At 45.3% G+C, this 25193-nt stretch overlaps 1 protein-coding gene across 4 annotated transcripts in view; it reads right to left on the bottom strand.

The window, feature by feature from the left end:
- The window catches only part of LOC100380296 (ecto-NOX disulfide-thiol exchanger 1), an 83071-nt gene that overhangs the window by 6230 nt on the left and 51648 nt on the right, over positions 1 to 25193 (bottom strand). For 2 of the 4 annotated variants that reach the window (XM_014165033.2, XM_014165032.2), the window contains exons 4-11: positions 18612 to 18803; positions 18019 to 18225; positions 17203 to 17436; positions 11382 to 11594; positions 10093 to 10199; positions 7758 to 7875; positions 4907 to 5097; positions 3456 to 3563 (exon numbers count right to left, since the gene is read on the bottom strand). In XM_014165033.2, the coding sequence (XP_014020508.1) occupies positions 3456 to 3563; positions 4907 to 5097; positions 7758 to 7875; positions 10093 to 10199; positions 11382 to 11594; positions 17203 to 17436; positions 18019 to 18225; positions 18612 to 18803 (1370 nt within the window). 4 annotated transcript variants of the gene reach the window in all.

The raw sequence follows: 25193 nt of genomic DNA, 5'->3' as shown, positions 1-25193 counted from the left end.
AGCATGGTCTTAGTAACAGAAGCAGGATCCAAGTAGCTGTTGTTTAACCTAGCATCTTTAGACTGTATAGGAACAATGTATCCTCCCTGGATGTTCTATCTATCCTTTCATTTGTTCATCTATCTATCTGTTTATTCCATCTATCCACTGGCAGCTGAATACACTCTTTCTCCACAGGAGCTCTATTCCTATTGATGTTCCCATTATATCAGTCCAATAACAATGAAAAAACAGTTACAGTTAGCAGAATCAGATAGAATCAGAAAGGTACTCATCCATCCACTGGTTGTATTATTCTCAGCAGGGGAGTGTGTCCATGGATGCCAAAGGAAGCCAGGCTTCCACATACATGTGACCAATGATACAGGCAAATGATTATAACGTAGATTGTGATCTCATCCTCAATTCAAACATTGTGCCACTGGCTTGAGACGATTGAAGTTCAATATGTGGCCTAGATGTAGGAAGTTCATGTTAACTAGCTAGCTAGCTAACTTAGCTGGTTCATTGTTGCCCATGTGAGGAAGTTAGGCTAGCAAGCATTTTATCCAGGTAGCCTAGTCTAGGACAACTAAAAGTGTGTACTACTGAATGACAGTCAGATCGTTTTGCCAACATGAAAGAGAGGATGGCATTGGGGTTCATCTAGTCTACAAGTAGGGTGAGTCAACATGTTGTTTCTACTTGCACACACACACACACACACACACACACACACACACACACACACACACACACACACACACACACACACACACACACACACACACACACACACACACACACACACACACAAATCAGTACCATGGACAGCCAGCAACATTGATTGGACTAAATAGTTTTTGGTATCTAAATTGTTTTTGGTATAAGTTTGTTTTCAGTGTATTAAACTAAGCATATATAGCCTAGTTGATTTGATTATATTTCAATGTTTATGTTGAAATGGTGCAGGAATAGCGAAGGCAGCGCTCCTGTTGTCTGTGTGGTTCTAAATCAGTCGTTGTTTAGTAAACTCTCCGAACCATTCATTTGCTTGACCATGCTGTAGGCCAGTGGTATTCAATGTCGGGGTAAACATTTTTAGGAACAAAAATTGAAGAGAACCGATTATTATATGGGACAATATATACTGAACAAAAAATATAAATGCAACATGCAACAATTTCTTTTTTTATACTGAGTTACAGTTCATGTGAGGAAATCAGTCAATTGAAATAAATTCATTAGGTCCTAATCTCTGGATTTCACATGACTGGGAATACAGATATGCATCTGTTGGTCACAGATATCTTAAAAAGAAGATAGGAGCGTGGATCAGAAAACCAGTCAGTGACCACCATTTGCCTCACGCAGCACGACATCTCCTTCTCATAGAGTTGATCAGGCTGTTGATTGTGGCCTGTGGAATGTTGTCCCACTCCTCTTCAATGGCTGTGCAAAGTTGCTGAATATTGGCGGGAACTGGAACACACTGTCGTACACATCGATCCAGAGCATCCCAAACATACTCAATGGGTGATATGTCTGGTGAGTATGCAGGCCATGGAAGAACTGGAAGATTTTCAGCTTCCAGGAATTGTGTACAGATCCTTGCGACATGGGGCCGTCCATTATGCTGAAACATGAGGTGATGGCGGCAGATAAATGGCACGACAATGGGCCTCAGGATCTCATCAGGGTATCTCTGTGCATTCAAATTGCCATAGATAAAATGCAATTGACTTCATTGTCCGTAGTGTATGCCTGCCCATACCACAATCCCACCGCCACCATGGGGCACTCTGTTGACATCAGCAAACCGCACGCCCACACAACGCCATACACGTAGTCTGCGGTTGTGAGGCCGGTTGGACGTACTGCCAAATTCTCTAAAAATGACGTTGGAGGAGGTTTATGGTAAAGAAATTAACATTCAATTATCTGGCAACAGCTCTGGTGGACATTCCTGCAGTCAGCATGCACGCTTCCTCAAAACTTGAGACATCTGTGGCATTGTGCTGTGTGACAAAACTGCAGATTTTAGAGTGGCCTTTAATTGTCCCCAGCACAAAGTGCACCTGTGTAATGATTATGCTGTTTAATCAGCTTCTTGATATGCCACACCTGTCAGGTGGATGGATTATCTTGACAAAGAAGAAATGCTCACTAACAAGGATGTAAACAAATTTGTGCTCAAATTTGGAGAGAAATAAGCTTTTTGTGCAAATGGAAAATGTCTGGGATCTTTTATTTCAGCTCATGAAACATAGGACCACCACTATATGTTGCGTTTATATTTTTGTTCAGTGTACAAACGTTTTTGAGAAAGATTATTTGAAAAATACAATTTTATTGAGTAAATGTATTTATTTGTTTCTTTTCATTTTGATAACAGATGAAAATGGAATGAATGGAGGTTATTCATTCTTGGGGGAAAAAGGGGGGGGGGGGACCAGGGTGGAGCAGGGCTAGCCTCAGAAGAAAGGACAAACACACATGCTGCTGCCTGCGGCCTGCTGCCTGCTGCCTGTGCTCTCAGACCGTCTTGAGAGGAAGTTTGAGCCATTTGAGCCATTTCAGAGTCTGGCTGGCTTGGAGAGGAGTGAGTGGGGTGGAGAGTGAGAGGAGAGGGGGATGAGAGGACATGGAGGGAGGGGGATGAGGGACGTGTGTGTGTGCCCCCCTACTGAGGGAGAGCAACTTGTGCAGAAACAACGATAGAAAGAGACAGAGATAGATAAAGGGAATATTTGAAGAGACTATAGTAGTAGCCTGCCAAAATAAATACTAGACTGCCACTACATCAAAACCATGTCCTTAACTCCCTCCTGCAGTCTGTATGTTTCACTATATTTAAGCAATAAGGCCCGAGGAGGTGTGGTATATGGCCAATATACCACGGCTAAGGGCTGTTGTTACGTACGGCACAAAGCGGAGTGCCTGGACACAGCCCTTAGCCGTGGAATATTGACAATATATCACAAACCCCTGAGGTGCCTTATTGCTATTATAAAACTGGTTACCAACGTAATTAGAGCAGTAAAAATAAACGTTTTGCCATAATCGTGGTATACCGTCTGATATACCACGGCTGTCAGCCAATCAGCATTCAGGGCTCAAACCACCCAGTTTATAAATACATTTCTATCCTTGTCGGTTAGTCGGTATGTTAAAGGCCCATCAGCCAACCCTACAGAGCTCAAGGGCCTCTGTACTCACATACGATACAGTACAGTGTGTTATCTGAAGGATCAGTAACAGTACTGTTATGTGTAAGGAGGTTCTTTTTGCTGTTTGTTTCTCTATATCTTCATAACCATCATGACTCAGAACCCTACGCTCCCATCTGGATCAGTGAGTTTCCACACACGTGTGTCTGTGTGTGTGTGTGTGTGTGTGTGTGTGTGTGTGTGTGTGTGTGTGTGTGTGTGTGTGTGTGTGTGTTTACACATTTGTGTGCATGCATGTTCTCTCACCTTGTCTCTCAGGGCTAGGACCTCTCCCTCCAAATATCTGTGTTCGTCTCTAGCTTGCTCCAGCTCCACCTCCTTACTCCTCAGCTGATCCTGCAGACTCAGCAGTTGCTGGGAGGAGAGAGAGACACACAGAGAGACAGTTACACAATAGACCACAACACAGTTAGATAGGGAGACACACAGAGAGACAGTTACACAATAGACCACAACACAGTTAGATAGGGAGACACACAGAGAGACAGTTACACAATAGACCACAACACAGTTAGATAGGGAGACACACAGAGAGACAGTTACACAATAGACCACAACACAGTTAGATAGGGAGACACACAGAGAGACAGTTACACAATAGACCACAACACAGTTAGATAGGGAGACACACAGAGAGACAGTTACACAATAGACCACAACACAGTTAGATAGGGAGACACACAGAGAGACAGTTACACAATAGACCACAACACAGTTAGATAGGGAGACACACAGAGAGACAGTTACACAATAGACCACAACACAGTTAGATAGGGAGACACACAGAGAGACAGTTACACAATAGACCACAACACAGTTAGATAGGGAGACACACAGAGAGACAGTTACACAATAGACCACAACACAGTTAGATAGGGAGACACACAGAGAGACAGTTACACAATAGACCACAACACAGTTAGATAGGGAGACACACAGAGAGACAGTTACACAATAGACCACAACACAGTTAGATAGGGAGACACACAGAGAGACAGTTACACAATAGACCACAACACAGTTAGATAGGGAGACACACAGAGAGACAGTTACACAATAGACCACAACACAGTTAGATAGGGAGACACACAGAGAGACAGTTACACAATAGACCACAACACAGTTAGATAGGGAGACACACAGAGAGACAGTTACACAATAGACCACAACACAGTTAGATAGGGAGACACACAGAGAGACAGTTACACAATAGACCACAACACAGTTAGATAGGGAGACACACAGAGAGACAGTTACACAATAGACCACAACACAGTTAGATAGGGAGACAGTGCTGGGAGGACTAAAACAACAGAGAAGGTGATGAACACAGAGGAGACACCAGTAAGCAGGAACAACAGCAGACAGAGGTCTGACTGTGTTGTGGTCTGTCTGGGTCAGGTTGTAAAGTGAGGGAGTGTGAATGCGGTAGACAGGACAGTCAGAATAAATCAGAGTGATGTGTACTGTAGCTGCACTGTCCCTAAAACTCTTTGTTTCTAGGTACCGGTGCTTTGGCCTTCAATTACCTTTTGCTAGTGAAAGCACAGGTACACATACCTGCAGAATGTGAAGGCAGTGTTGGCACTGTATTCTATTGATGGTACTGTATATCAATTAGTGTTGGTATCAGCACAATCCCAACAGTGGAATCCCGGGTGGAATATGATCCAGGCGTAGATGGTGTAATAATGTACCTGATGCATGTTGTGCATGCTCTGCTGTAGCAGGTGTGTGTGTGTGTTGGGGGAGTGTTCGGGGTCGTCGGGGTGGCAGGCCTTGCCCTGCTCCTTCCTCAGCAGCTCCACCTCGTTCCTGTAGGCATCCAGCTGCCAGCGTAGAGAGTCATTCTCCTCCCTCAGTGAGGCCCCTGACTGGACACACACACCTTTAGAGGAGGGGAGAGAGGGTTAGACACACACACCTTTAGAGGAGGAGGGGAGAGAGGGTTAGACACACACACCTTTAGAGGAGGAGGGGAGAGAGGGTTAGACACACACACCTTTAGAGGAGGAGGGGAGAGAGGGTTAGACACACACACCTTTAGAGGAGGAGGGGAGAGAGGGTTAGACACACACACCTTTAGAGGAGGAGGGGAGAGAGGGTTAGACACACACCTTTAGAGGAGGAGGGGAGAGAGGGTTAGACACACACACCTTTAGAGGAGGAGGGGAGAGAGGGTTAGACACACACACCTTTAGAGGAGGAGGGGAGAGAGGGTTAGACACACACACCTTTAGAGGAGGAGGGGAGAGAGGGTTAGACACACACACCTTTAGAGGAGGAGGGGAGTGAGGGTTAGACACACACACCTTTAGAGGAGGAGGGGAGTGAGGGTTAGACACACACACCTTTAGAGGAGGAGGGGAGAGAGGGTTAGACACACACACCTTTAGAGGAGGAGGGGAGAGAGGGTTAGACACACACACCTTTAGAGGAGGAGGGGAGAGAGGGTTAGACACACACACCTTTAGAGGAGGAGGGGAGTGAGGGTTAGACACACACACCTTTAGAGGAGGAGGGGAGTGAGGGTTAGACACACACACCTTTAGAGGAGGAGGGGAGTGAGGGTTAGACACACACACCTTTAGAGGAGGAGGGGAGAGAGGGTTAGACACACACACCTTTAGAGGAGGAGGGGAGAGAGGGTTAGACACACACACCTTTAGAGGAGGAGGGGAGAGAGGGTTAGACACACACACCTTTAGAGGAGGAGGGGAGAGAGGGTTAGACACACACACCTTTAGAGGAGGAGGGGAGAGAGGGTTAGACACACACACCTTTAGAGGAGGAGGGGAGAGAGGGTTAGACACACACACCTTTAGAGGAGGAGGGGAGAGAGGGTTAGACACACACACCTTTAGAGGAGGAGGGGAGAGAGGGTTAGACACACACCTTTAGAGGAGGAGGGGAGAGAGGGTTAGACACACATCTTTAGAGGAGGAGGGGAGAGAGGGTTAGACACACACACCTTTAGAGGAGGAGGGGAGAGAGGGTTAGACACACACACCTTTAGAGGAGGAGGGGAGTGAGGGTTAGACACACACACCTTTAGAGGAGGAGGGGAGAGAGGGTTAGACACACACACCTTTAGAGGAGGAGGGGAGAGAGGGTTAGACACACACACCTTTAGAGGAGGAGGGGAGAGAGGGTTAGACACACACACCTTTAGAGGAGGAGGGGAGTGAGGGTTAGACACACACACCTTTAGAGGAGGAGGGGAGTGAGGGTTAGACACACACACCTTTAGAGGAGGAGGGGAGAGAGGGTTAGACACACACACCTTTAGAGGAGGAGGGGAGAGAGGGTTAGACACACACACCTTTAGAGGAGGAGGGAAGAGAGGGTTAGACACACACACCTTTAGAGGAGGAGGGGAGAGAGGGTTAGACACACACACCTTTAGAGGAGGAGGGGAGTGAGGGTTAGACACACACACCTTTAGAGGAGGAGGGGAGAGGGTTAGACACACACACCTTTAGAGGAGGAGGGGAGTGAGGGTTAGACACACACCTTTAGAGGAGGAGGGGAGAGAGGGTTAGACACACACCTTTAGAGGAGGAGGGGAGAGAGGGTTAGACACACACACCTTTAGAGGAGGAGGGGAGAGAGGGTTAGACACACACCTTTAGAGGAGGAGGGGAGAGAGGGTTAGACACACACACCTTTAGAGGAGGAGGGGAGTGAGGGTTAGACACACACACCTTTAGAGGAGGAGGGGAGAGAGGGTTAGACACACACACCTTTAGAGGAGGAGGGGAGAGAGGGTTAGACACACACACCTTTAGAGGAGGGGAGAGAGGGTTAGACACACACACCTTTAGAGGAGGAGGGGAGAGAGGGTTAGACACACACACCTTTAGAGGAGGAGGGGAGAGAGGGTTAGACACACACACCTTTAGAGGAGGAGGGGAGAGAGGGTTAGACACAAGACACACACACCTTTAGAGGAGGAGGGGAGAGGGTTAGACACAAGACACACACATATGCATGCGCGCACACACACACACACACACACACCAACTGCAGTGAGTCAACTCTCTACCCAACCTGTGAGGTTCTGAGTCACTGGAAGTGGAGGTTTCTATTGTTCTCTCTCCTCCTCCATACATGTAATGTATTCAGGACACATCAAAGGGAGCTGTTCAGAGCTGCTCAGTAAAGCACTGCTGTCCTTTCAACAGGCTCCTTCAGCAGGCATTAGAACAGGCTGCAACTTTGGAGCAGAGCAGTAATAGATTGTGAAGTGTTCTGAATCTGAGCAGCTTGGTCACTGTACCAACACAGCCCATCTATAACATCCCATCACATCCCAGCTGCTAGATCGTTCTTCCTGCCATTTGACTGGCAGTGTCTAGGGTTCTGAGGCTGTGTGACAGGTCATGAACATCTACCACCAATATATACTGTAGCAGTCTGATGATTTATGAGCTACACTGGCCTGCCATCATTAAAAGGTACCGGTGCCTAGGGGCTAGCAGCTAGGAGATAAGCGCTAGGGCCTAGAACCTAGGAGTAAGTTTGGGATTGGGCCTGTGTCTGACCTACCGTTGTCCTCCCTGCGTATCTTCTTACAGGGGCTCTCATCCGAGTCGTCATCAGACATCTCCATCTCCTCCTCCCGGCGAATCCCCATGATCTCCTCACTGTTGGCGTTCCGCAGCTCCTGTCACATCACGACACAAGGACACACTCAGCGCGAGGACACCTCAGTGTCTCAGTACTATACACCCAACCAGATGCCTGTCTAAAAATGGTTTCAACCAGACTGCCCTTTTAAGGATGGTTACTAACTTTATATATTGTACCTGTGGACAGAGTATGTGGTGGAAGAGGATCCAGTTACCCATAGAGACTGAACTATGGTCAAATGAGTCATTCCACCTCAAAAAGCACAAGAAAGAGGATTTCGACACCCACCATCTCGCCCAAAGCTCCGGAGCATGGCTTGCTGAAATGACATGGAATGACTCAGTTTTGTTTTCCTTCTGCAATGGTTAAGGTTAGGATATAGAGGGTAATGTAAACTGATCCTAGATCTGTGCCCATGGGCAGTTTGAATGCTTCCTTTTATTCACATGCTAAAGACAGAGGAGCACAGAAATCATCTCATTCTCCCAGCTGCTCTGATAACTAGTGCAGTCTCAGCTGTGAGGCTGTCTAATACCACCACTGTGAAATCTCTCCTCAAATAAAGTAAATATGCTTAGCAATGACTCAACTAGGGGAGAGAGGGATAGAGTTATGAGAGGAAAAGGAAGAGAGAGAAAGGGAGAGAGGGTTGGAGGGAGAGTTGTGTTATGTGTGACTGTGAGCATAGAAAACCTCAGCTGCAATACTGAACCAGCCAGATCCTTTTTCTTAGAAACTACAGTACGGAATGAAGACGGAGAAATCCAATGGTGTTTAGAGACTTATCTGATCTCCTGCTTTCTGCCATCTCCTTTATCAGCTCATAATAAAACTGGAATTTCATATTACTGTCATGGAGGATGTTGATACTGACATCAGTAGCTAATTAATTCACAGCCATTTGTCATAGTTAATCTATGATGGTTCAAACTGCAGAGTTCCCTTACTTTAACTACTTGAACACTTACCAAGCATACTACTGAACCGTAACAAAGGATTTCACAATGGTGGCATGCTAGCAAGACTCACTCCATAGTGTTTACTGTTAGTGTCTCTTCTTCCACATCAATGCCTTACCTCTGGTTGCTTTGAGAATAGACATGGCATGATTCCTTTCTCACTGACTTGACTTAGAGACGTGTACAGTATGACCATAGAGGGCTTACAGTATGAATGGTCATATAAAGTTAAAAAGATTATCCAGTATTTTTGTATACATTTTAGCCAGTAGTTCTGAAGGTCGCGCTCACAAGCCAAAAGTGGTCCCCTGAAATTGCAGAGATGTGCACCACGTCATTGCGCTCTCTCGCTTTGCTGTGTGTGCATCTTGCTAGCTGTCACTTAAATGGCAAGGGGCTGAAGCTCATTGGTTAGAACTCAAATTGCTAGGGGGCTGGCCCAGGTGGGGGGAAATGTAAGGAAAATGGCACAGCACAGCATCCAGAAAAACAGTCGCTTTCAAACTAGGGATTCCATGCCTAATGGAGGCAATTCTGCGGATAGATTATGCGTGTACGACCTACACATTGACACATCCAGCCCAAAGCGGGAGGTTTAAAAAATACTTAGTAGTCGCCAAAGTTCCTGAAGCATGTCTTTAACATCCGCCTGGATAATGCTGCCCCTCACAGATAGACACTCTCAAATACCTGGTCATTACTTTTAATTCACTTCAATAAATCAGCATGGTCTCCAAATGGCCAAATCAAGACCAAGGTGGTGTAAAATAATCAAGGATTCAGATCTAGGTTTGTGTAATGTTTCTACAACCAAATATATCCCCATTCCATGAGATCAATAGGATGTTTTTGTTTAGTGCTAATGAAAGTGATAACTAACATAATATGTTTCCCTCCTGTAGAGAATGTTCCAGCATGCTGACTTGTTATAATTCCAATGAATTATTGATCTGTCTTAACCCTGGAAGCCTCTGTTGCCATAGCACCCACTCATACTTTCTAGGAGGCCTCAGATCTTTAGTTACTGTCATCTGCATGCGTGTGTGTGTTTCATCAATGTGAGAAAAAAGTATATGAATAGTATTGTAGTATTGTAGATCAGAACAACATGGCTGTCTGTCTATCTGTCTGTGTATCTGTCTGTGTATCTGTGAGGGCACAGCAGTCTGCAACAACGGCAACATGAAACACAGTAGGACTCAATCCTTCTAGAATGTCTGTCTGTCAATCTCTCCTGTCCTGAGGGGTCCAAACATGACAAGGAATAAGGGGGGTAAGGAGAGATTACCAACCTCACACTGCTTTCTCCAAATGTCTATGTTCTTGCGCTGCGCTTTAGTGAAATGGTCCCATGCCTTCTGCCTGGAGGCAGCGGTGAACACAGCCGTGATCTGCTCGACTTGGGGTGAACAGGAGAGTCAAGACAAGACTTTATGTAGCACTACTGTACCACCCAGGCACAACACCACAGAGAAGACACTAGGAGCTTCATCGTGCCAGCCTGGGTTAGTGGATCCCATTGCATTTACCTCTACCACCCACCAACATATTGAGAATCATTGGGTGGGCTGTGATTTTGACACATTGTTTTTGTTGGTTTGTAGGGCCTCCTAGGTTCAATTCTGGCCATAGTGTAACCTGGTGTCTCCTTCACAGTGCTGTACAGTACTTACATCTCATACCTGCTGATTCAGTTCCTTCAGGACTGACAAAGACAACATTCTACAATGGAAGGCTTGCTTCGTGATAATAGACATACTATTGAATTTACATCAAATTAGTATTTTGTCATGAATCATTCATAACTCTTTTGGGAGTGTTGTATTTACTGTAGTCATCATTATTCTCCCCACCAGTAGAAGAATGTTGCCTTTAAAGCTTGGCTCTGTTCTGATTGCATACTGTCATATTCATCTTCAATAAACAACAGGAACTTGAATAAATAGTGTCATTATTACTACTGGACAAGTGCACAGTGACCAGGTCAACATTAAAACGTCACCCCCTCATCATCCTCTACGTCCACTCTGGTGATTTAGTTCATATCTCTGGGACTTTGCTTCATGGATTTTCATATTAAACCAACACCAGAGGACTATATAGCTCCGTTTTTCTTCTCGGTGTTGAGCTTAACAAATAAGAATCTAAATAGTACCATTTAAACAGTCATAAGCCATTGATCAATCGTGCTGTTGTTTTATTGTCTTTCCAGATGGTATTTCATATAATTTCAAAATCACTCCATAGTGTACATTGACATTGTTTGAGAGTGCCTGCTGGATGGACACGGTACTATAATGCCTACCTGGGAGGTACAGTAGGTAGATCAGCTGGTCCTCTCCTGTAGTAAGCACCAGACAGACACACAGAGGTTTTCCTCAGGACACTGTACTGTACTTACCTCTGTCTGGTCTCTGACTACTGTCACCCTCCCTAACTACAGGCTCATCCCTGCACAGCTGTGTAGAACAACTGGTCTTCGGTGCTATGTGAGAGGTACCTGTAGTGCTCTGTGTCTAGGAAGGGTTTATGTCAATAAAGTGTGACAGGTAGTGTATAGTGTGTCTAGTTAGATGCTTACACTGAGTCAGTATGGCCAGCAGGGCGTTTTTAAACGTCTCCCTGGCTAGCTCCATCTCCTCTTCGTGCTGGGCCTTCTCACTCATCAGCCTCCGGACGTGGCTATTGGCCGACTGGATCATAGAGTAGAAGTGATTAGCCGACCGCCGGTTGACCTCACCACGGTCGATCCACGTGAACAGGACCGCAGTCGCTTCACTGAACTTATGGTCATCTGGAGGGGGGTGATGGGGGAGAAGGAGGGGAGAGGTTTAAGGCTGGCGGTTTAAAACAGTGAAGCTGAAAGAAAGAAATGATATGGCGATGTACTTTGAAGAAATTCAACTTCTATCTTCCCCTCCGTGCTTCAGTGCACAGGAACTGAACAGCATGGAGAGATAACCTATCAGACTGTTTCATATTTTCTGAGAGCCTGTGGATGAGACCACACAGTCTGTTCTGAACACAAAATGCATTTCTGGGTTTGAAACTGGTTGTTGAGCGAGCGTAGCCTCTAACTGTCTGTGTCTCGGTGGGCCTTTGTCGAGTGCATTTTTCACATTTGTATAATAATTGAAAAGTGCCACAGAGCCGTGTCCGATTATACAGCGCAGAGTGAATTAGACATCGTTTAATGAGTTCAATACCCACTGCAACACGACCTGAGAGCACACAGATGCTTGGCTGAAAAGACTTTTCACCTCACAGCTCTAGTCCTATTCAGGAGAGGCAGCAGAGTATAATCATGCAGTCATATTATAATGCAGTCACATGAAGGTATTGTGGGTCAGCACAACACAGGGAATAATGAAAGCCTATTTCCCCTTTTCAATGAATAATCAAATAAAAACATCACACAGTGTTCTGCTATGTGTAATATTCATGGAAAGCTTGGCGAACTAAAAGTCTCTAGAATAATAGCCAGTGGTGTAGTGTAGGGTAAACCTTTTTTATTGTGTGCGAGCGTTTACCCACCTAAAATGTGACACACACAAACACACACATACACTGACACACAAACAAACACACACTGACACACAAACAAACACACACACACACACACACACACACACACACACACACACACACACACACACACTGACACACAAACAAACACACACTCTCTTGCTTGCCCTCTACCTTCCCCTCCTCTTTCTTCCATCTGTGACCACCAGTTAGTCTTCCTCTACTGCTGCAGCCTCAGTGTGAAGGCTAATAACATTCCTTCATAGCAGCAGCAGCTGTATTAAGAGAGAGACCGAGTAATGCTCTGAAATATGGTAATGAACATGTTTAAGCTATTTACCCGCCTGAGAATGTAAAAGCATTAACCAGAGGCTGTTTGAATGAATATGATTATGGAGAAACAGAACACTTTGAAACACCACTCTGAACAGAGAGCAGAGACAGTGGAACAGGGTGACAAGGAGGATAGCACAGAGAGAGAGAGAGAGAGAGAGAGAGAGAGAGACCACAGGTAACTTCCACAAAGCTGTGAACGATCTGAGAGACAAGGCAAGAAGAACATTCTATGCCATCAAAAGGAACATAAAATTCAATTAGGATCTGCCTAAAAATACTTGCATCAGTTGTATAACCCATTGCCCTTTATGGTTGTGAGGTCTGGGGTCCGCTCACCAACCAAGAATTCACAAAATGGGACAAACACCAAATTGAGACTCTGCATGCAGAATTCTGAAAAAATATCCTCTGTGTACAACGTAAAACACCAACCAATTAGGCCGATACCAGCAGAATTAGGCCGATACCCGCTAATGATCAAAATCCAGAAAAGAGCCGTTAAATTCTACAACCACCTAAAAGGAAGCGATTCCCAAACCTTCCATAACAAAGCCATCACCTACAGAGAGATGAACCTAGAGAAGAGCACCAAGAAAGCTGGTCCTGGGGCTCTGTTCACAAACACAAACAGACCCCACAGAGCCCCAGGACAGCAACACAATTAGACCCAACCAAATAATGAGAAAACAAAAATATAATTACTTGATACATTGGAAAGAATTAACAAAAAAACAGAGCTAACTAGAATTCTATTTGTCCCTAAACAGAGAGTACACGGTGGCAGAATACCTGACCACTGTGACTGATCCAAACTTAAGGAAAGCTTTGACTATGTACAGACTCAGTGAGCATGGCCTTGCTATTGAGAAAGGCCACCGTAGGCAGATCTGGCTCTCAAGAGAAGACAGACTATGTACACACTGCCCACAAAATGAGTTGTAAACTGAGATGCACTTCCTAACCTCCTGCCAAATGTATGACCATATTAGAGACACATATTTCCCTCAGATTCACAAAGAATATCTACAGGGTGAAATACCACAGTGTGCCATCACAGCAGCAAGATGTGTGACCTGTTGCCACCAGAAAAGGGCAACCAGTGAAGAACAAACACCATTGTAAATACAACCCATGTTAATGCTTATTTATTTTCCCTTTTGTACTTTAACCATTTGCACATCGTTACAACACTGTGTATAGACATAATATGACATTTGTAATTCTTTCTGAACTTCAGTGAGTGTAATGTTTTATTGTTTATTTCACTTTTGTATATTAATCTACTTCACTTGCTTTGGCAATGTTAACATATGTTTCCCATGCCAATAAAGCCCCTTGAATTGAATTGAAATGAGAGAGAGAAGGAGAGCGGGGGGGGGGATTAGCAGGAAAGCACAGAATGGGAAAAGAAATGAAGCACCAGCAATGGAAAAGGAGGCAGGACAACACACATTTCCCACCTGCAGAAGACGAAGACATCTAGGAATTCTGAGCTCCAGGGAATGTGATGAAGGGAGGGAGGGGTGTGATGGGGTGGTTACTGGTCGGATCTCCCAGCCGTGACCCATCACATTATCATACGCTTCATTGAGACGTAATAGAGAAAAATAGGGGGGGAATGTTGATATGGCATTGTGATGCAATTGGTTTAATTTCAGCTCTCTCTCTCTCTATTCAATTCAATTTAATTTGCTTTATTGGCATAACATAACAATGTACATATTGCCAAAACTTACTTTGGATATTTACAATATGAAAATAATAAGAATCTAAATTGTCAAAGGGACAACAGTAACAATAATAACCAAGGGTCAAAATAACCATACATTGAACAATAACAATAAGCATACAGTAGAGGAAATGTGCAGGTTGATTGGTCTGTCAGACACTGTCCCTCATCTTATGGCAGGCAGCAATGTAGTGCGCTAGCAACCCACAGCTCTCTGCATCCCCCCCCCCCAACAGGATGGGTAGTCTATCCTCATCAGAGAGGTCTTTGAAACCTTGAATGAGGGTTTCAAATTTGGGAAATGACACTCTCTAATTGGTTAATATTTTTATACATTTTGTCAGGAAATGCAGCTCTGTCTCAGGCTCTGATGTTGTGCTGTGGTTGCACAGCCTTTCCTCTACAAGGAGCCAGGTTTTCCTGTGTCTACTCTTCTCAATGGTAAGATTGTGCTCACTGAGCTTGTACTTTGTCAAGGTTTTTCTAAGGTTTTGATCAGTAACCATGGTCAAATAGTTTGCCATGGTGTGCCTTCGATTTTGGGTCAGATAGCACTGCATTTTGCTTTGTGCTTGTGTTTCCCAATAAGCAATGTAGTTTTGTTTTGATTGTGTTGTAATTTGTTTTATTCTGATTGATTGGATGTTCTGGTCCTGAGGCTTCAGTGTGTTAGTAGAACAGGTTTGTGAATTCAGCCCCAGGACCAGCTGGATGAGGGGACTCTTTTCTTTGCTCAGCTCTTTGCAGGGCTTGGTAATGATATGAGAGGGGTTCACTGTATTTTAGATGTTTCCAAAACTTAATTGCTCTACTTTGAGTTTTTATTATTAGTGGACATTGGCTTAATTCTGCCCTGCATGCATAGTTTGTAGTTTTCCTCTGGACATGTAGGAGAATCTTACAGAACTCTGCATGCAGGGTTTCAATGGGGTGTTTGTCCCATTTGGTGAAATCTTGTTTTGCAAGTGGAAGTGCCATAAAGTGCAATTGGTTCAATGAGACATTCAATTCGTTTTAGCCAAATTTGAATACATATTTCAATTTGAATTTGTTTTCTAATGGCGTAGAATGCCCTACGTGCTTTCTCTCTCAGTTCATTCACTGCCTCATTAAGGTGTCCAGTTGAGCTTATTTTAAAACCTAAGTAATTTTAGTGTGTGCAGTACTCTATATATGTTGTACCAATTGAGAACTTTGGTCTAATTCCCTGAGATCTGGATCTTCTCTGGATAATCATTATTTTAGTCTTTTTGGGGTTTACTGCCAGGGCCCAGGTCTGGCAGTACTGCTCTAGCAGGTCCAGGCTCTGCTGTAGGTCAGGTGCTGTGGGTGATAGCAGGCATAGGTCATCTGCAAATATTAGGCATTTAACCTCTGAATTGTGGAGACTAACACAAGGGGCTGAGGATTTCTCTAGAATAGTGGCCAATTCGATTATGTAAATATTGAAGAGTGCAGGCCCCGCCCCTGGTTAAAGAATTCTGTTGTTTTCTTTTAAATTTTAATGCTGCATGTATTGCCAGTATACATTGATTTAATTATGTCATATGTTTTACCCCCTACACCACTTTCAATAACTTTGTAGAACAGTCCTGTATGTCAAATAGAATCAAATGCTTTTTGGAAGTTGATAAAAGCAAGCGTATATTTTGGTATTATTTTGGTGGACATATTTATCTATCAGGGTGTGTGGTGTAAATATGATCAGTCGTGCGATGCTTTGGTATAACTCCAATTTCGCTTTTACTCAAGACTTTGTGCTTATTAAGGAAGTTTAGACTATTACATTTATAATATTACAGAAAACCTTCCCCAGGTTAGTGTTCACACAAATTTCTCTCTCTCTCTCTAAAGATTGGTCTCTCTCTCTCTCTCTCTCTCTCTCTCTCTCTCTCTCTCTCTCTCTCTCTCTCTCTCTCTCTCTCTCTCTCTCTCTCTCTCTCTCTCTCTCTCTCTCTCTCTCTCTCTCTCTCTCTCTCTCTCTCTCTCTCTCTCTCTCTCTCTCTCTCTCTCTCTCTCTCTCTCTCTCTCTCTCTCTGTGTGTGTGTGTGTGTGTGTGTGTGTGTGTGTGTGTGTGTGTGCAGAGTCAAACTCCCCTGTCAGATAGATGGAATGTGAGGCTGCCCAGGAAAGAGACCTGCCTCGGGTTATTTACGTCTCTCTGTCTGTTCGGTAAAGAACAGATGATAACACAGCATGATGTCGTAGCTCTCTGTCCAGGAATGTTCACATGCTGCTATGATGGTTAGTGTAACACAGTAGATGGATATTGAAGGGAAGCCATGACTGTATTTCTCATGCAGAGAGAGAATGGGTAGTGTGTCTGAGAGAGCTCTAGCAGAAAGAGTAAGATCAATAACTCATTTAGATGATAGAAGAAATTAGAAACGAAAACTGTATTTCTGTTACATAACATGATTGTGTAAGAATTTTTTTTCAATATCAAATCACCATAACATCAAGGGAATGTTCCATTGCTCTGTCTGTACTACACTAAGATATCAATCATGAGAATGTATGTGATTGTTTCCATACTGTGAATAAAGACCAGGAATAAATGAAGCATGTCTGAGTATGTAATACAGTGGGCAGCTTGGACCAGTTTACAGATTACACATCATTTACACACCACCATGGTCCATCTGCAGCACACACACTGAGCTTCAGGTGTGGGATGGGTGGCTATAAGCGGCACAGAACATCCAGATAACATCAGTACTTCATCAGTACTTCATCATAAAAACCAAACAACCAACCATACACCATCGCCGAATCTGGGCTCAGAGCGACCATCCTCATTTGTTCCTCTCACCTTTCAATCTCTCCGCAAGCAGTCCTGCCTCGTGGTCTGAGAAGTGCATGATGGGAGGTGGCGAGGGTGGTCGGAAGAAGTCTTCGTGGATCTTGCGTCGGTGTCGTTCCTCCCTGGCCAGCAGCCTCTGTTGACATTCCCACTCATACAGGTCGTCTCTGGCCTGAGCAAAGTCCACATGCATCCTCCCTGAGTCCTTCTTATCTGTACTGGAGCCAATACGCATCCGGTAGCCTGGGGAAAAGGGCATTTAGAGGTCGGGTACACTAAACACAACAATACAGAGACATTCAACACAGGTACACAGACAAACAGGCTGTGGACAAATGATGTATAGTCATGTAAACTCATACTCCCACAGTCAGATACACTCAAAGTATACAGTATTACAAATGCTTACATTCTCTACCCCACGTACCACCAGAAAGATCATTAGCAAACCGAAAGGACAAACTCTACATTTTCAACTATTCATAATGCAAAAATATTAATGTAGTCCTCCTCATCAATAGGCACATCTCCAGCCTGCATAGCTACAGTCTATTTCTGCTCCTGTCTTGGTGTAACAGCTTTAAGTGTTGAGCTTCAGGACACAAGGTCACTGTTTTTACTCCTCTACAGTGTTAGTATCGTTAATACATATTCTATTAAAAAGGAATACTTTAAAACTGCTGCAAATACATAGTTATGCTGACCACTGACCAGAGAGGTAGAGCATCTAATTTGTGTGTTTTGTGTGTAGTATAGCATTGGCATAGTATAGTATATTATGTGTATAGTATAGTATAGTATAGTATAGTATAGTATAGTACTGACCAGAGAGGTAGAGAGACTTGTCCACCATGAACTCCTCACTGAAGCGGATGTGACAGAAGTTCTTCTTGCTCTTCCTGATGGCGATGATGTCACCACACTGATCAAACACCTCCCTGATGATCTCCTCGCTGGCATTCTCCGGCAGACCCCCGACAAACACCGTCTTACACCCTGGGGGCCGCTCCCGTGTTGACGGAGGAGGCAGGTCTGGAACATCATGCATGCTCAGGTCACATCTGGTGACAACTCTTGACCATAGTCCATATATCAACGTATTTCTATTCATTTAGACGGAAAGGATAGAAAAGCATGCAAGTGTGTGTGTGCGTCTGTGTGTGTGTGCATGGGTGGACGTGTTTAACTATACTTAACAACCCTACAAGAATAGTAAACAAACAGAACTTTGACCAACGGGACACTTTTCTTAGTCCCCACAAGGTCAAATGCTATTTCTAGGGGCTTAGTGTTAGTGTTAGAATTAGGTTTAGGGTTAGGAGCTAGGGTTAACAGCTAGGGTTAGGGTACATGTTAGGTGTCCCCACATGGTTAGTTGTACAAGACGGTGTGTGTGTTGGTGCATGTGTGAGTCTTACTGGGGTTCTGGGGGAACAGGGTGCAGCTCTGGCAGTGGATGATCTCCTTGATGATGGGGGGACCAGGGGGAGGGGGGACCAGGCTTATACCTGCCATCATGGGGTTGATGGGAGCTAGGAGACCCAGCCCTGGATCAAAACCCTGGATACAGATAGAATCTGGAGGAGAGAGGGAGGAGAAAAAGAGTTTGTCTGGAGGAGAGGAGAGGAGGGAGAGAAGAGGAGCAATGAGACCCAGCCCTGGTTTAAAGGCTTGGTTACAGGTACTGTATGGAGGAAAGAGAGAGAGAGACACTTATTAATATCTTCAGAACACAACATGATGAGACTGGGATAATGAACAAGACAGAAATCTCCCTTGCTGCTTGTCTCAGGCCCTATACAGTCACACAGGGTCTGAGAGAGAGAACAGACACTGATCTACCTTAGAGTAGAAACCAATCTGACTGCAGCTGTCACACAAGCCTATCGCTACTGTGAGGATACAGATAGTCATGGCTACAGATAGTCATGGATACAGATATAAAATGTAAGAATGTAGAACTGCAACTTCATATTTAGTAAATCATCAATCAAGTCCTCACTGCAGATTTGAGTTTGTCAGCAAAGGTGAGTGTAAAGAGTGTGTGTGTAGGAGGGAGAATGATTCTATTTGATGCTGTCAGAAAGATTCCAGAGCTCAATATAAGTCCCTACACTGCAGTATTTACTATCCAAAGAGGCTGCAAAGCAAAGAATCACTTCTACTGGCTGTGACTGGCGAAGCCTCGAAGAGAAAGCGTCTGGCGTTGCGAAGCCAAGTGTGTTTTATAACAGAGGAGGAGTTTTTAAGAGGAGCTGCAAATCCTTGAGGTTGTAGAGAGAAGAGAAAGAGGAAATACCTCTGGAAGATTATCTCACGTAAATCTCCTGAGTCACAATCAGGAGTAATCTGAGACTGTGTGGATCTGTGGAAAACTCATTTAAATGTTCGCTGTGATGGTCTGAACAGGTAAATGACATGTCTCCTCTCCCCACGTTCATCTGTGATGGTCTGAACAGGTAAATGACATGTCTCCTCTCCCCACGTTCATCTGTGATGGTCTGAACAGGTAAATGACATGTCTCCTCTCCCCACCTTCATCTGTGATGGTCTGAACAGGTAAATGACATGTCTCCTCTCCCCACGTTCATCTGTGATGGTCTGAACAGGTAAATGACATGTCTCTTCTCCCCACGTTCATCTGTGATGGTCTGAACAGGTAAATGACATGTCTCCTCTCCCCACGTTCATCTGTGATGGTCTGAACAGGTAAATTACATATCTCCTCTCCCCACGTTCATCTGTGATGGTCTGAACAGGTAAATGACATGTCTCCTCTCCCCACCTTCATCTGTGATGGTCTGAACAGGTAAATGACATGTCTCCTCTCCCCACGTTCATCTGTGATGGTCTGAACAGGTAAATGACATGTCTCCTCTCCCCACGTTCATCTGTGATGGTCTGAACAGGTAAATGACATGTCTCCTCTCCCCACGTTCATCTGTGATGGTCTGAACAGGTAAATGACATGTCTCCTCTCCCCACCTTCATCTGTGATGGTCTGAACAGGTAAATGACATGTCTCCTCTCCCCACGTTCATCTGTGATGGTCTGAACAGGTAAATGACATGTCTCCTCTCCCCACGTTCATCTGTGATGGTCTGAACAGGTAAATGACATGTCTCCTCTCCCCACGTTCATCTGTGATGGTCTGAACAGGTAAATGACATGTCTCCTCTCCCCACGTTCATCTGTGATGGTCTGAACAGGTAAATGACATGTCTCCTCTCCCCACGTTCATCTGTGATGGTCTGAACAGGTAAATGACATGTCTCCTCTCCCCACGTTCATCTGTGATGGTCTGAACAGGTAAATGACATCATCCACTTATGCTGTTTCTCTTTTCCTCTCTCTTTGTTCTGGACTTTTCTTTTACCCTCCTGGTGAAAATAATTCAAGGCTGTTAGTTTTCCTCATTGGCCCCGGCCGTGCTCTGTTACGTCTGCCAGGGTAAGAGAGTTCACACTTTGTTTATTTGTCATTGTTTCATTTCTCTCTCTCTTTCTTTTCCTCTCCTCCCTCCCTCTGTTCTCTCCCTCTACTCAGCAGGTTTGTGTGCACGGCTGGACGCTGAGTTTGCTGGGCTCTGGATCTCCCCTCAGAAAACAGCTGCTCGTAATTACTGTGAAGGTGAGACGTCATCCATCACACACACTCCATAACCCCCATTATGTTTCTCCTCTTCTCCCTCACTCTCTTCTCTTTCCCTTCGCTCTCTCTCCTCCGGTCTCTGAGCTGTCCCCCAGTCTCTCATTCCCTCTCTCTCATTTCAGTTCTCTCTCTCTCTTGGACCGAAGGTCTGTACGCCAGGAGGATATCAGTCTTAATCCATATTTTCCTTGGCTCTGGGGAGGGAGGATCCAGTCCAGCTGTCCAGTCGTCCCTTCTGTCTCTCAGTTCATTAAGGAGGAGAAGGACTGTACAGTACTGACCCGATGGAACTACAGTGACGTTGAGCTGCTCTGCTTCCTTCCTTCCTTCCATCCTTTCCAGATCTGAGAGGGTTGGATAGGTGAAACCAATCAAATCAACCAGTCAAACTATGCATTGACTTTCCAGTCACGTACAGATCCGTTTTCCTCAAGAAATACATAACCTACCACACTTAATGCAGTGATCCCCCCCCCCCCCCCCGAGTGAAATAATAGTCCTATATATACGGCTTCATATTACAATAGATTTTCTCCATACAACTCTCAGCTTTCCTGAGTTAAATCCATGTATTCAGTTATTCAGGGCTTACACAAACTCAGCCTCCAAATCTCCTTCCGTGCTCTTCTAATGAACATCACAATGCAGCTCTCACAATGACATCTAAGAGGGCTGCAACATATAGGGACTGAACACAGTGGAACTATCCAAATCCTTAGAGAAAAGCACTTTGCTAATGGATTTCATGAAACAAGTTGAAGTCCAAATAAAATGGTAGAGTACCTGTAGATTTGAAGGAGCTTAGCGTTTTTAATATAAATCCATCAGTGAAAACATAATAGCAGTGAGATCAGTGTGGTTACATTTCAACCACAGACAGAGGCCCACACTATATGTACCCAACATCTATAGTATTATATATGATCCATATAATATAAGAGAGGTTCCTTTTGTTATAGACTTGAATAACATTAGAGAGGACTGAGAACAAAACATACATATTTATTACAACCAGATGTTGGGGACATTTTAAAGCTGAGTGTTTTCCAGCTCTGTCCTCCTTAGCTGTTGTAACAGTCTTATGGGGGGGGGTGTACATGTGTACCTGTGGGGAGGGGGTTGTACATGTGTACCTGTAGGGGGGGTTGTACATGTGTACCTGTGTGTGGGGGGGTTGTACATGTGTACCTGTGTGGGGGGTTGTACATGTGTACCTGTGTGTGTGTTTGGGGTTGTACATGTGTACCTGTGTGTGTGTCTGGGGTTGTACATGTGTACCTGTGTGTGGTGGGGGTTGTACATGTGTACCTGTGTGTGTGTGGGGGGTTGTACATGTGTACCTGTGTGGTGGGGTTGTACATGTGTACCTGTGTGTGGGGGGTTGTACATGTGTACCTGTGTGTGTGTCTGGGGTTGTACATGTGTACCTGTGTGTGTGTCTGGGGTTGTACATGTGTACCTGTGTGTGTGTCTGGGGTTGTACATGTGTACCTGTGTGGGGGGTTGCACATGTGTACCTGTGTGTGTGGGGGTAGTACATGTGTACCTGTGTGTGTGTCTGGGGTTGTACATGTGTACCTGTGTGTGTGTCTGGGGTTGTACATGTGTACCTGTGTGTGTGTCTGGGGTTGTACATGTGTACCTGTGTGTGTGGGGGGTTGTACATGTGTACCTGTGTGTGTGTCTGGGGTTGTACATGTGTACCTGTGTGTGTGTTTGGGGTTGTACATGTGTACCTGTGTGTGTGTGTCTGGGGTTGTACATGTGTACCTGTGTGTGTGGGGGGTTGTACATGTGTACCTGTGTGTGTGTCTGGGGTTGTACATGTGTACCTGTGTGTGTGTCTGGGGTTGTACATGTGTACCGTGTGTGTGTCTGGGGTTGTACATGTGTACCTGTGTGTGGGGGGGGTTGTACATGTGTACCTGTGTGTGTTTGGGGTTGTACATGTGTACCTGTGTGTGTGGGGGGGTTGTACATGTGTACCTGTGTGTGTGTCTGGGGTTGTACATGTGTACCTGTGTGTGTGTCTGGGGTTGTACATGTGTACCTGTGTGTGTGTCTGGGGTTGTACATGTGTACCTGTGTGTGTGTGGGGTTGTACATGTGTACCTGTGTGTGTGTCTGGGGTTGTACATGTGTACCTGTGTGTGTGTCTGGGGTTGTACATGTGCACCTGTGTGTGTGGGGGGTTGTACATGTGTACCTGTGTGTGTGTCTGGGGTTGTACATGTGTACCTGTGTGTGTGTCTGGGGTTGTACATGTGTACCTGTGTGTGTGTCTCTGGTTGTACATGTGTACCTGTGTGTGTGTTTGGGGTTGTACATGTGTACCTGTGTGTGTTTGGGGTTGTACATGTGTACTTGTGTGTGTGTCTGGGGTTGTACATGTGTACATGTGTGTGGGGGGTTGTACATGTGTACTTGTGTGTGTGTCTGGGGTTGTACATGTGTACCTGTGTGTGTGTCTGGGGTTGTACATGTGTACCTGTGTGTGTGTTTGGGGTTGTACATGTGTACCTGGGTGTGTTTCTGGGGATGTACATTTGTACCTGTGTGTGTGTCTGGGGTTGTACATGTGTACCTGGGTGTGTGTTTGGGGTTGTACATGTGTACCTGTGTGTGTGTTTGGGGTTGTACATGTGTACCTGGGTGTGTTTCTGGGGTTGTACATGTGTACCTGTGTGTGTCTAGGGTTGTACATGTGTACCTGTGTGTGTTTCTGGGGTTGTACATGTGTACCTGTGTGTGTGTCTGGGGTTGTACATGTGTACCTGTGTGTGTGTTTGGGGTTGTACATGTGTACCTGTGTGTGTTTGGGGTTGTACATGTGTACCGGGGTGTGTTTCTGGGGATGTACATTTGTACCTGTGTGTGTGTCTGGGGTTGTACATGTGTACCTGTGTGTGTGTCTGGGGTTGTACATGTGTACCTGTGTGTGTGTCTGGGGTTGTACATTAGTACCTGTGTGTGTGTCTGGGGTTGTACATGTGTACCTGTGTGTGTGTCTGGGGTTGTACATGTGTACCTGTGTGTGTGGGGGGGTTGTACATGTGTACCTGTGTGTGTGTGGGGGGGTTGTACATGTGTACCTGTGTGTGTGTTTGGGGTTGTACATGTGTACCTGTGTGTGTGTTGGGGGTTGTACATGTGTACCTGTGTGTGTGTGGGGTTGTACATGTGTACCTGTGTGTGTGGGGGTTGTACATGTGTACCTGTGTGTGTGTCTGGGGTTGTACATGTGTACCTGTGTGTGTGTCTAGGGTTGTACATGTGTACCTGTGTGTGTGGCTGGGGTTGTACATGTGCACCTGTGTGTGCGTTTGGGGTTGTACATGTGTACCTGTGTGTGTGTTTGGGGTTGTACATGTGTACCTGTGTGTGTGGGGGGGTTGTACATGTGTACCTGTGTGTTTGTCTGGGGTTGTACATGTGTACCTGTGTGTGTGTTTGGGGTTGTACATGTGTACCTGTGTGTGTGGGGGGTTGTACATGTGTACCTGTGTGTGTGTGGGGGGTTGAACATGTGTACCTGTGTGTGTGTCTGGGGTTGTACATGTGTACCTGAGTGTGTGGGGGGTTGTACATGTGTACCTGTGTGTGTGTCTGGGGTTGTACATGTGTACCTGTGTGTGGGGGGTTGTACATGTGTACATGTGTGTGTGTCTGGGGTTGTACATGTGTACCTGTGTGTGTGTCTGGGGTTGTACATGTGTACCTGTGTGTGTGTTTGGGGTTGTACATGTGTACCTGTGTGTGTTTGGGGTTGTACATGTGTACCTGTGTGTGTGTCTGGGGTTGTACATGTGTACCTGTGTGTCTCGGGGGTGTACATGTGTACCTGTGTGTCTGGGGTTGTACATGTGTACCTGTGTGTGTGAGGGGTTGTACATGTGTACCTGTGTGTGTGTGTCTGGGGTTGTACATGTGTACCTGTGTGTGTGTCTGGGGTTGTACATGTGTACCTGTGTGTGTGTCTGGGGTTGTACATGTGTACCTGTGTGTGTGTCTGGGGTTGTACATGTGTACCTGTGTGTGTGTCTGGGGTTGTACATGTATACCTGTGTGGGGGGTTGTACATGTGTACCTGTGTGTGTGTTTGGGGTTGTACATGTGTACCTGTGTGTGTGTCTGGGGTTTTACATGTGTACCTGTGTGTGTGTCTGGGGTTTTACATGTGTACCTGTGTGGGGGGTTGTACATGTGTACCTGTGTCTGTGGGGTTGTACATGTGTACCTGTGTGTGTGGGGTTGTACATGTGTACCTGTGTGTGTGTGTATAGGCCAAAACATCATCCAACGAGAATCTATTAAGCAAAGTCACCTCGCGAGAAGCTCAGCTAATCATC

The sequence above is a fragment of the Salmo salar genome, chromosome ssa21, assembly GCF_905237065.1.
Source record: "Salmo salar chromosome ssa21, Ssal_v3.1, whole genome shotgun sequence".
NCBI classification, from domain to species: Eukaryota; Metazoa; Chordata; class Actinopteri; order Salmoniformes; family Salmonidae; genus Salmo; species Salmo salar.
This window is presented reverse-complemented; position numbering and strand designations above follow the sequence as displayed.